The following is a 12890-nucleotide window of genomic DNA, read 5'->3' as shown; positions in this document are numbered from 1 at the left end:
GCAATGCTCTCAACACCAAACCCCTGTTTTAATCTGCAGGGAGCCAAGCAGAGGCAGCGGCTTGTGACAGAGCTCGTGACCTGCAGCCTGTCAGCTCCCGACACCACGTAACTCAGGGTCAGCTGGAACCAAGAGTCCACTTCACCAATGACATGCAATTAATTGGAAGAGTTTCTGGGAGCAGGCAGGAGTAACAGGATTAGCAGGAGTTAATTCATTACAGCAGAGCAACGGACTCTGGAATCCTATCGGAGTCCACTGCCTGCTGAGCCAGTGACTTTGAAAGGGGATAAATTATTAAATAATGAGAATAGTCTCGGACTTGTTTTTAGAACTCCTGTACAACGTGTTACTAAAGCCCCAGGTTAGAGCTGGAGCTCCTGAGTGATGAGTGCAACGTTTCCACACAGCCCATGAGGTCCTGGTCCCCGCTGCCCTCAGACAGCGCTGCAGGGAGCACCTCGCCCTGGTCCCCGAGCTGGGGCTGCATTTCACCAGGCACACTGCTCTGAGACACCAGGAAGTTTTCCTGCTCATTACCGTAGTGTAAACCCCGTGTCCCCTCAGGGGGCTTCTCAGCCTTCTGGAGCAGGTTCTGCCCAGTGTTTCTGCTGCCCCTCCAGAAACCTGAGCTCCTGCAGAGCAGAGGGGCAGAACCCATCACGTTTACATCCCCCCCCCTTGCCGCTGCAGTGTGACACACCTGCCATTCCGAACATCTCCCTGCTGTCACTGCAGCTCCCATCTCAGGGGCAAAGCAGTGCCATGGGAGTGTGGCTCAGAGCTCTGCAGACTGCAGGCAGTTGGTGAGCCAACAACCAACCAAAAAGCAAACACTTCTCCCCTAGCAGAACAAGGCCACGTGGGAAAACTTCTTCCATTTACTGTCACAGAAGTTCATACAAATGTCCCTCATTGGATCTATGCCTCCACTACATGGCACTCTCAAATAAAGCCCATTTAGTGAGTAATGCACAACTTACCTTATCGGAAGGTTTGAACGGATTGCCTTGTCCACTTATTCCACCACTGATACTAAAACCGAGGCCAGGATTCTTCTCTATCCTCACACAAAACTAGGTTAAAAAGATACAGCAAGGTAAGTCAATGCCAGCACCAAAGCCCGACCAAACAATGGCATCTTCTCGTACAGTTTGCTGGCTGCAAAAGCTGCAAGCAATGCGAGAGTCAGAGATCTTCAGACTCTGGCCACTATCAGCCCCAGTAGCTCTGAGCACCGATGGCTCTTTCCCAACAAGGGCCTTCTTCTAAGAAATAGTGCTGAATCTTCTCTTTCAGTCAGGATGGATTTCGGAGGCATTGGCTAATTTAATGTAAAATAAAAATGACATCTGTGCAGCTTAATGGCCACTCGTCGTGGCACAAGGAAAGGCTTCTGAATCTCAGTGCTCTGCCCAGGGACTTAAGCCAGGCAGCCGGCATGGACTGCCAGCACTTCACACAGGAGAAAGGTTTGGTATTGAATCAGAATTCCTTGAGTCAGGTGCCTCCAACAGTCGCTGAGGCCAAATGTGACAGGGACAGAAGCACCCCGGGAAGCTCACCAGCACCCAGCAGGTGAGGGTGCAGGATCTGCCAAACACTGCACTGTCAGCACTGAGCCAGGATGCTGCGAACTGGGAGGAACTGCTGACAGATACAGCATGAGCACTAATGTCAGCTCCGGTCAGGAGCCGCAGTGCCAGCATTCCCTGGTCAAGCCAAGAAAATCGGTGCCGTGCCCTGGTGCTGGGCAGCACAGCCCACCTCCCCGCTCTGCCTGGCACATGGCAGTGTTGCCCCAGGCTCCCTCACACTGCTCTGTGTGCTAAAGGGCGATAAAGGAATATCTTTCACAGCATTACGTCACGCAGACACGCTCCCACCTGCTCCTGGTAGGCGTCCGTACTCCTCTGCCCCTTGGTCTGGATGAGGCATCGCCCCGTCTGCGGCGCTCGGGAGCTCTGCGAGGAGGGGATCTGGATGGGCAGCGGGGGCTGGTACTGCTGGATGGTCACCTTGTTCATGTTCCCCTCATACTGCTGCTCGCGGCTGCGGTGCTGCAGGCTTTGTGACCCCATCAAGGTCTGGATGTGGCTACCTGCCTGTGGGTAATGCAGCCCGTTAGGCCAGAAAGTCAGGAAGCTGAAAAGAAGCAATTATTACAACTTACAGAGTCCAGTACGAGCAAACCTCTTAAATCCCATCAGAGGTTTGTCTTTTGACCACGGCTAGGAACAGTTGTGATTAAAAGCAGCAAGGATACGTGCTCATTTAGTGAACCAGAGAGGTTTATCAGCCAGATGTAGTATGTTTTGTAAACAGAAAGTTGTTTCTCCCTCATGCCAAGATACATGAATATGTGCTCCAGCTCAGAATATAGTAAAAAATACACTAAACTGGAGTGGATTATTCATACTCAAGGACATTGAGAAGCGCCCTCCATTGCTCCACTGCACTGTTTGCAGATCATAGCCACCCACCAAGGACAAGCATCTGAGCATTATATTAGAAGACCACGAATATGAAGGAGCTTCAGAACTGCACATCTCAGTATCTGCCAGCTCCTGTGGACAAAGTGAACCTACAGAAACAACAGTGGCCCAGTCCCTGCCTGTTAGGAAGCTCTGACCCCTGCTCGCTGCCACTGCTAGAATGCAGTGGGATGGATTTTCAAGACTTGCCTGCTGAATACATCATTAATTTAGATGCAGTTGCAGTGACAGGTCACTGAATGCAGCAAGATGCACAGTGACTGCAAGCAAAACTGCTCTGCCTTGGTGTTCTGCTGAGTGCATCTGAACAGAAGGACCAGCTAGCACAGCCAGAGCATGTCTGCCAGGTCTGTGTCTTCGTACCCGAGATGGGCAGGCTCAGCGAGAGATGGCTCAGAACTCTGCTCTGTTCTACCCTGCTCTTCAGGGCCCAGACTCTTCTTAAAGAGCACGTGGACATGACAGTGTCAATGGGCACTGACCAATTTGCTCCTGGAAGAGCCTGGGGAAGTCAGTGTGCACTGATTATCCTCCTTTATGGGTCAGGAAGATCTGCAGCTCCTCCAAGATCAGAAGGGAATTGCCCAGGACAGACTTGGAGCAATTCATCAGCTCCCAGCACAACAAGCCATGTGCCCACATCACCCCACACTGTGCAGTCCCTGTGCTTCATGTGCTTGGCACTCATTGCTGAAGTGTCCAAAAAGAGAGGAATCCCATAAATCCCACTGTTTGACTCAGACATGAAGCAACACATCCACACCAGCTGAAATGCCCACCTCAAAGGAAGACACCTATTTCAAATACAAAGAACACTGCGCTTCACCACTGAGAATCTTCAGATCTTCCCATCAGCCTAAAAGAGCTCCAGAATGAGCAGCAGACACTGGAAATCAAACAGAAGGACCCTCCAGTTTCACAGTTGTGGCTGACAGATACACCCCTAAGTCAGAAAGAGGAAATGGAGACTCAGCCACGTTAGTACATCCTGTTCCCAGGCAGCTGCCTTGCTCCAGCTCCTCAAACACTCCTTGCACGGTTGCTGAGCCCCAGGCAACCCGTGCAGGTCTCTCCAAGAGTTCATGTAGCCTCAGCACCACCCACAGCCACTGCAGCAGCCAAGCAGCCCGGTGCTGTGCCTGCCCCCAGGCTGGCGGACTCAGTGGCCATCCATCTTCCATCTTCATTCTCACTCTTTAGCCACTCGTTTCCACCAGCAGTGACTCCAAGCTGCCTTTGGGTGCTTCTCCCCCACACCTCTACCCCCTCCCTCTTACAGAAAGCAGGTAGCTCAGAATGAAGCTGACTGCTGCCTCATTGACACGACACAAAAGCATAAGCACTGCAATCCTCTGATAAGGCAGTGGGTTACTTGATTGAAAGGTCTGTACATCCAACTTATCCACACAATAAATACCCCACAGATTATGAGCTGATCACTGAAATGATGACACTTAGACTGAAGCAAAGCTGGAGTTTGATCTGTAGTGTGAGCAGTGAAGAGGTCAGAAGTTAACCCTCACATCCCATGCAGTTACACCACCATGCCTGCGTGGTATCCCCACCCCCAGAACAGAACAGAACAGAACAGAAGTACCACCACTGCACACACTGCGGCCCTTTGGGTGCAGCTGACCAGGAGCACACACTGCAGTGGCTGTAGTCATTCTACATGTGTGCCTCCCCTCCCAAGAACACATCCCAGCTTCCTCCCAGCCATTTCCCAAGGGCAGCTCTGCCCCAGGCTGGCTGCCCCACAGAAGCCCTTTCTCCCTGTGTACTACAGGTACTGTGCTACGGGTAAACCACAACAGATACTACCAGTTGTATTTACAGTGTCCTTGTTCTTTATGGCGTACTTCCTTTCTACAGAAGACTTTTGGAAGCCCAAGGCCCCTGTGCACTCACACTGTAGCTCCTGCTGGAGGTGGGTAAGCTGAACAAGAAACCCTGCTCTCAGAAATGGCCATTCTTGGTTCTGCAGAGAAAGGTCTCCACCATGCCCACCGCTCCCCCGATCTCACTGCTATTCTGTACTTCATTCAGCACCCACCCCAAACCGCAATTACTTTTAGCTCAGAGCCCAATGCTGACAGTGTAAATGAAGCAGCCGACAGTGGGTGCAACAAGGGGTTGCTCCCCGGAGTGAAGCAGATTTCAGCACAGTTATGCAATATTCATGCTTACTGCGTTAGAGCAGTGAGACACCCCAATATCCAGAATGAAGCAGAATCTGCAGTGTCTTACTGTTGTAACACGGATGATGCAAGACATAAACTGGTATCCGGTCATGAGTGGATAAGTGCAGGCTTTATCCCAAAGCATTTGTGAAGATAAGGATTAAAGATAACTGAGGATACACAGGATAACTCCTGGTAAGTGCAAACTGCCTTGTCTCTACCTTCTGGAAAGGGCTGCTATTCTGCTGGAGAAACAGATGTGAAACCAGTCAGGGAATATTTGCCTCATCAATGCTGCTGGTTAATTACACTGCAGAAGGTACCAGTGGGTACGTTACAACTCATAAGACTTCATCCAGGAGCAGGACCCATCTCCACACAGACAGCAACTGGAGCAACTACCTCTGCTTACAGGTGCAGCTCCCCTTGTGAAGCTGGTGGTGGCTCGGGGTGTCCCAGCAGAAGCAGCCCATGAGCTGCTCCCCACCCCAGCACATCTCCTTTGGGTCACGAACCGATGGATGTGATTGAAATGAGGAATACTGAGTGCAGGCTGGTGGCTGCCCGCCATGAGCAGGAACACACCTAAGGACCCACTGTGCCCAGTTCTCACACTGAGATGTGCTACAGCACTGGAATAAATGCTAAGATGGGTAGCAGCATCAAAACGTGGCCTTTCATTCCTAGTGACTGCTGCTTAAAACACTGAGACCAAACCAGAGGACCTTCACCAGTCCCTTCCAACACAAGCAACTCCATGATTCCATCATCCCATAAAAACAAGCATCTCCCAGGCCCGCCCCACAGCCCCTCCTCCTCCCCGGCCGTGCTGCTCACCTTCTTGGTGACGGTGTCGGGGGGCACATCCCGCCGCCCCAGCGGGTAGGGGTTCCACTGGCCGCTCCCCGGCCCCTCGTCCTGCCCGTTGTCCAGGATGCTGCTCTGCTGCGACGGGGTCTGTTCACAAACGGTAGGGCAGCCTTTAGTCACCAGCAACAACTCTGCTCCAACCTTATCTCAGTAATCAACACCACTGGTAAAATGAAATCTCTTAAACATCTACAGCATTTCGTTAACACACAATCATATGCCAGCGGGACTCCGCAACTTAGAGATCTTGGCAAATACACAGGAGAAATAACGAGCGCGATGAATGATGAGAGAAAAGAGAAAACTCCTTTACCCTTGATCCTTGATTTCAGAACAACACATTTTGGCGAAGTCGTGTAATTAAACTGGCATTAGTTCTTTGAATGAAAGCTTTCTTAGTGGCCACCAAAACCATTTCACTGCGTGCTGAGCAAGGCCAGATGACACCCTTCTCTTTGCTCAGATGGCCATTCCCCGCAGTGGCACCGCGAGCCCCATGGGACACTCAGCTCACAGCAATCCTGGTTCTGTTCCAAGGCAGCCAGGCACCGTAAGCACAACATTAACCACACAGTAAATGCTTTCCTGAGTACAGACAGACATAACATATGCATTGTTTCCTAAGTAAGTCTGACACTTTTTTTGGTACTTTTTCTCTGCTCTCCTTTCAGACACGACTCGGGTCACTTTCTCATCACACTGCTCTTGGTGCCCTTCAGGCCACCTGCACCTTCCTGCCCCTTCCTGCCTCCTCCAGCTTTTCTCCTATCGCTGTGTTTCTTTACCACAGCTGAAATCACACTGACATGGATACTCTGCTCTGTGCCAGACCCTCCGAAGCACTCCAGCACTGCCCTCCTGCAGGAAACTCCTCCTTCAGCTTTGGTCAGTGCTGTGGTTTCCCTCCATCATTCAAGCATCTCTTTCTTCAATTTAGGTTTGAAACAATTGCAAAACACTCCTTCAGGTGACTGAAGAACACACAGGACTGTGGCTTTGAAATACTAGAGCTGATTAGTGGTCAATTTGGAGCTTTTCTTCTACGGTGCAGGCTTAGCAATCCTTTAAGATTAAATAAACTTTTAAAGTCTGCACTCCTCAGAGGTTGGTAAAGGAAATTCATCTTTAATTATTTCAAATCCACGGAAACTGTTGCCATTCTCTCATCATTCAAGAAGTCTTCCAGAGGAATCAGGAAAGCTGTGACTGTCCTCACAAGAAACTGGCAGCCCATTCCAGCAGGCAGAATGTGGGTCCTGCTGTGGGGATCTGCCCCTCTTTTGCCTCCACACGTCTGCGTCCCCACCCAAGGGCAGCAAAACTGCAATGAAAGTGCTCTGTGCAAAACACCACACTCTGGGGGGCAGCAGGGAACCACGGAGCAGAAAGTGTCCCGTGAGAGCAGTGCTGCCAGGCAGGAGCTCACTACTGCAGCTTTGCCTGCTGAGCAACACAGGTCGATATGCTGATGCCTGGCAGGGCTGCTGCACAGTTCTGCACCCAGAATCCCAGCCACGAGAAGCACTGCGGTGCAGATCCTGACCGTTCAAAGCGACCCTCAGAAAAGTGCTGCTGGCAGCACCGCTGCCTTCCTTGTAAGCGCCTGCCTGGTGCGTGGTGCTGCATTAACACCCAGCGAGGAACAGAACGCTGAGGGGGCTTTCTGAATCGAAAGGAAGGTTCTGTGAGCAAAGTTCCACTATTCATTTTCTGCAGCAAACGAATCTCCCTCCTTGCCATGTTATTCATTTATATTATTCCCATTGGACGGACTGCAAACCAGTAAAAGCCACGTATTCACTGTGTCTGAGGGAGAGCCAGGGTTGGCAGTTCGACACTTCATACATGGGGTGGGCTCACTAATTAACCTCATCAGAATACATGACTGCTAAGCACGGCTTCCTGATCTTCCACTGGATAAGCAGACCCCACTCGTTACTCTCCTGAATCCAGCCATAGCACGGAGGGAGGAGGAGAGGAGAATGGAGCAGCTGTGGCCTGGATTCACCGAGAAGTGCAAAATGCTTTACAATGCATGAAGGAACAAATTCAAACAATAATAAACATTAATTATGCTTTCTCCAACAATAGTCTTACCCCCTTCCCCAGTGGTACAGTAAGAGAACACACCCCTCCTGCTTTTCAGCATCACAAGTCACATGGATATGTAGCAATGAAATGCCAGGATATAAAGCAGAAAGTTGACCCAGGGCATGCCCCCAACAAGTCACCCCAACCGGTTCCTCTGATGTCCAGGTTTTTGTTTCCATATTCATTTATACCTCAAAACTGTGGCAGTGATATTATTCTGAGCTGTGCCTACCAAACCTCTCCCTCTGACCAGAGCTACTGTCGGATGGATGGGGCCTGTGAAGGACTGCTGACAAGAGATACCACACACCCCAACAGACAGACTCGGACAGAAAAAACAACATGAGCAACACCGGACAGCTGTCCGTGTCCCAGCACACACAGCCACAGCCAAGACCTGAGCTGGACAACGAGGAGGCACACGCTCACACCGGGACTCGCTCAAACCTGGGACAGCTGAGTGTTGGTGGTGGCATGGAGTTACAGCAGGGGGACCTGACAGCAGCCTGTGTGGTGTGTGTGGTGCTGCTCAGCTATCGCAGTGTTGCTTGGGAACCTTGCTGTGTGCTGGTGTTAGCTAGAAGCCCTTTGGCCAGCACAGCCTGGTCACGCTGTGCCCTCGGTTCTCTGGCATGCTGGGGTTGGATGTAAGCCCTACCCCAACAGCCCAGCCTTCCCTGGCACTGCACCAGCTGACTGCAGCCACGCACCCACGGCAGGCCGGCAATTAGCGGGGCAGATGATGGCGTTCCAGTGCCTGGCTCTGCGCTCTGCTGCCGTTTAATTACTCGCAGAGATGCAGCTCATTTGCACCACCAGCTACTGCTGTAACGAGATGAGGCAGGCAGTGATGCTCACCCCTTCTGGCACCGCACGGCCCCACACGTGGCTTGCAGCAGGGCTCAGCACCTCCCTGGCACCCAGAGACAGGTCAGCAGCGGCCCTCACTGTTCTCCTCACCCAACATCTGCATGTGTAGCACTGTGTATGTGTGCACTTGTCATCAATATATCATTAACAGTTGCAAAATACTTAGCAAAACTACGAAAAATACTATTTTTAAGGGCATTGCTCAGAACAGTTGCCTAACGTTACATTAGGTGTGCTAGGCTTACCCATGGCATGTATCAGCTATTACAGAGCACCCAGTTAACGTTCCAGTGTTACAAATCCTGTCTCTTGGAGCCTATTCAATAGCATGTAAAACATCTTTACATTAATTTTTTAAGATTAAACAGTCACAAAACAAGGCACGTTCTTCATTTCTACGCACACGTCAAGTCATTTAGAAAACATAATGATTGCATCATCTAACACAAGAGCAGAAAGCAGTAATGACAGCCATGTGAGCTCCTCAATCCAAAAAGCAAGATCATTGAGTAGGAAAACACCGCCACCATCATCTTTGCTTTTTGGATTGTGTACAGTATAAGCATGAACAATAGGCAAAAGCTAAACCAGGAGAAAGCAAGGGTTATCATTAATTTATTTGGTAATGCTGGTATATGCTGGCTATCCCATACTTACTTTCGGTAGAGGTAGCTCTTGAAGCATTTGGTTTTCAAATTTAGATTTAGTCTGCAAGTTTAAAGTCATGCTTCTGCCGGCATGCATTGCTGAAAACCCTCCAGAGTGCAGCATGCCAAGGCTAACTGTGTTGTGTTTGTAAGCAGCGGTCTGAGTAGAGGAAACAACCACGTGACAGGATATGAACACACATGCTCCTTCAATTAAGTATCACACATATATGGTTAATTTCACAAAGTTTTAGTTTAAGCAAACAAACAGTACCAAGAAGTAAATAGCTTTCTGATGCATGCACTGAGTCACACGGAAGCAAATACATTGCTAGTTGTACATAAAATGGATACCATAGAAGACTTCAACGCTGACAGCAGATGAAATATGTCCTTATCTATATTCTGAGAACTGCGGTATATAAGGCGGTGCGAGCCTTTACTTTGAAAATACGGCCGAATTTTGGTATGTCTGCACCACCCCAGCTGGGCCAGAAAATACATCTGGCATAACAGTGGGAACTCCTCCACGGGATGAGCCTGCAGGCATGCATCCCCGCGGGCAGCCCGCCCCGAGCTGCTGGGTGCTGCAGACAGCTGGAGGCCAGCTCTGCCTCTGCAGCGTCACTGGGAGCGGGGCGTAACTGTGTGACATCACCAACGCCAGCCTTCCATCAATCAGAGCATTTCTTAAGCACATACCCATTGTAAGCTACTAGTAAAGATGCTTCTAAAACATCTGGGAAGCGTTTATTGCTACCAGAGCCTTCTCTGCCTGGCTGCTGTACTGTGCCTGGGGTAGGTGTATTCCAGCCTGTTTCATACAGCACAGGGAACCTAGCTGAAGGAAGGAAAGCTCTTCAGCCTTAGAGCCGGTTCAGAAAGGTTACCCACTCAACCCTTAGTGGTACTTTAGTATGTGTCGCATCTGAGCGACCGGGAGGGGTAACAAACATATCCACACCAAACTCATGGATATCTGCTGTGAAATACGTAGAGGGACACATTCTGCCGCTATCTTAAGCATTAGACCACAGCAGCTTTCCACAATCACTTCAGGTTATGAAGTAAACCCAGATTTATAAAGCAGGCCATTAAATATTTAACAACATTATAGAAATCATGCACTGTCCTAATTGTGTTACGTTTTGGATAGAAGATAAATAGGCAACAGTTCCTATCGCTAAGAGGAGCAATGGTTATATTCCACATTAAAAGCAGTAGCAGCGTATTTCCAGTAATGCTTTTCAATGCTAAGAGAGAGCTTTAAGGTGCCTCTGCTAACAGCAATCTGAAAACTAAACATGATGATGATTATTTTTTACTTTTTGTGTTGATGATATTTTTCCTCATTTTGTTTTACTGCAGAGACGTATCCAGCCTCTTCCAACGCTCTCGAATCATGACGGGAGCGGTGGCCTTCGGCACTGCCCACACCCGCTGCTGAGGAGGGGCTGCGTGCCTTGGTTACCCAGGCAGCAGCAGAGGGTCCTCCCGGGGGGCTCTCCCCGCTGCTCTGCACACAAAGACCACCGCGATGCCAATGCGGGAATCTCACCGCGGGGAGCTCTGGCGGTTACCACTGCACGTGCAAATAGTTTGAAATACCAAAACACACGACTAAAGGCATTAATTGCAGAGAAGTGCCAAACATACCCTGTCTAACCTTCTAGCTTCTATATGTCTAAGTAGCTGTTGTCTCCAGTCAGCAGGCATTTTAGCACAGCTCTCATTTCCCTTCACAGGGGTAGGCCTTGTCTTTATATCACTGTTATCGGAAGGCTTGTCGCCATAGTTACCCAAGTTATAGTCTGACGGAATCTTTTCCAGCAGAGCCGCCATGGTTGGCCTCGCTGAAACCGGCCTGGTTTGAGAGGTACCGTAACTCTCTGTACTGTAGCTTCTTGCGGACAAGGGCCTCCTTTGGGTAAGGTTTTTAACGGGAAAGCTGCCAGTCTGGGCTTTCACTTCTTGGTAGGAAGGATGCTCATCTTCATACCTGCCATTCCTCTTGAGGAACTGGGACTCGGAGACCGAGATGCTGCCCTGGCGCTCCATAGCCCCGCGGTACGGAGGCCGGCCATACCTGTCGCCAGGGGGCAGCTCGTGGGGCTCGCTCACCCTCCGGAACATGGACATCTCGGTGGAGCTGGCCAGTGAATCCGCCCGCCTCAAGAAGCCCGGCCTGGAGCCCTGGCTCGTGAAGGGCGTGCTGATGGCATCCTCGTTCACTGATGGCTGGGAGAAGGAGAACATGTGCTCCACGGGCGGGTAGCCGCGGTACACCCTGGGGCTGACCAGCTCCTGGGGCAGGTTCTTACTCTGCGGGGCGATGTACTCGGGGTTGAGCTGGAAAGGCGGCGGTAACCTCTTCTCGGCTGTGACCTCCACTGCTCCCTGCGGGTTGAAGCTTTGGTCAAACTGGTAGACCTTCTTCGTCACGGACGACTTCTGCTGCGGCTGCACCTTGACGCTGCCGTAGGTCAGCAGCTCGTCGTCCAGCATGGGGACCGACTGGCTGCGGGACATGCTCAGCATGCCGTGCTCCGGGCCCAGCAGCTTGTCCACCCTCTCGTGGGCTCCTACAGTATCGTTACCAGATGCATAGTTTTCTAAAGGTATGTTATAAACTTTGTATGTACCGATGTCTATCTCGTCGATACTCTGCGACTTCTTAAATTTGTTAGTTTTTAAATCCCTCATCATCGGAGAAAGCCTTTCTGTACTCTTGCTGATGGAAATAACGCTTTTAGAAGGGTCTGGGCGACAGTGGATATGTGAAAAGACATTTGTGAGGCTTCTGTTAGCATTTGAATCGTGATATTCCCATGCTATTCCGGGAGCGAAAGTGCTAGCTATCTCGGGAGACTCTTTGACATGATCTTTCCGCTCAGGCAAAGGGCTGGTGGTGGGGGTGTTTTCCAGTTTGGAAGGAAAAGCTGTCCTGTCTTCAAAAGGACTAGGGGTTCTGGTCCAGTTTTGCCAAGGATTGGGAGGAGGCACTTCAGATTCGTGTGTGTTTCTGAGCGTCGGCTGCTCCAGCTCCAGAGGAATGCCAACTATCCTGTCCTGCCTAATCAGCGGCCTGCGCCCATGCGCAGATGTGCTTCTAGATTTCGTGCTTAGAAGAGGGTTGGCACTGGGGTTCTCCACCGCACTCTCCTCCGCCACGAAGCCGGTGTTGTCGTAGTGCGAGCTGTCATTCCAGCTGTCGGTGAAGGTGTCACTCAGAGGACGCCTGTCGGTGCGCGGCGGCACGTTCCCTGCCGGAACAGGTTCCCGTTGGCTCAGTAATGGCTTTGTTTCCAGGGGCTGTGGAAACGACTGCACCAGCCTGCTGAAATAAAACAAAGCAAAACCAGGTAAAATGTCCTCCATTAGAGCACAGAAGCAGTCAGCAGAAAGACACACTTATAACGTGATTTAATATTCTCCCATCTGGGGTCGTTTCATGAGATGTGCACCTTATGTCAGTGATCTGGCATGTGCCTGCAGCAGGATGTTGTGCCGGAGCACAGATGCTGGAGGTATGTACACTGGGAAAATAAGAAGCAAGTCAGAAGCCCTGGATGGCTCAAAGCCAGGCTGACACATAAATCCAGCTGAACGCATTTTCCTGCTTTAAAAATAACCTTCTGTGTGTGCAGGGGAAATGTTTTAAATGTTTTATGCTTGCAACTTTCTTTTTTTTGAAACAAAGCTGCCAGATGGAGTCTGTGCATCTTCTCACCACCAAG

General features: G+C 50.5%; 1 protein-coding gene across 19 annotated transcripts in view; it reads right to left on the bottom strand.

The window, feature by feature from the left end:
* Positions 1 to 12890, bottom strand: part of LRRC7 (leucine rich repeat containing 7) — a 169537-nt gene that overhangs the window by 4388 nt on the left and 152259 nt on the right. For 7 of the 19 annotated variants that reach the window (XM_072343217.1, XM_072343215.1, XM_072343213.1 and 4 more), the window contains 5 exons: positions 10810 to 12490; positions 9164 to 9313; positions 5513 to 5632; positions 1887 to 2105; positions 984 to 1076 (listed from right to left, as the gene is read on the bottom strand). In XM_072343217.1, the coding sequence (XP_072199318.1) occupies positions 984 to 1076; positions 1887 to 2105; positions 5513 to 5632; positions 9164 to 9313; positions 10810 to 12490 (2263 nt within the window). Of the gene's footprint in view, positions 1 to 983; positions 1077 to 1886; positions 2146 to 5512; positions 5633 to 9163; positions 9314 to 10809; positions 12491 to 12890 lie in introns of those variants that run through there. The other 12 variants (XM_072343221.1, XM_072343230.1, XM_072343224.1 and 9 more) reach the window with 5 other exon arrangements.

This window comes from Excalfactoria chinensis, chromosome 8 (genome assembly GCF_039878825.1).
Source record: "Excalfactoria chinensis isolate bCotChi1 chromosome 8, bCotChi1.hap2, whole genome shotgun sequence".
In the NCBI taxonomy this organism is placed as follows: Eukaryota; Metazoa; Chordata; class Aves; order Galliformes; family Phasianidae; genus Excalfactoria; species Excalfactoria chinensis.
This window is presented reverse-complemented; position numbering and strand designations above follow the sequence as displayed.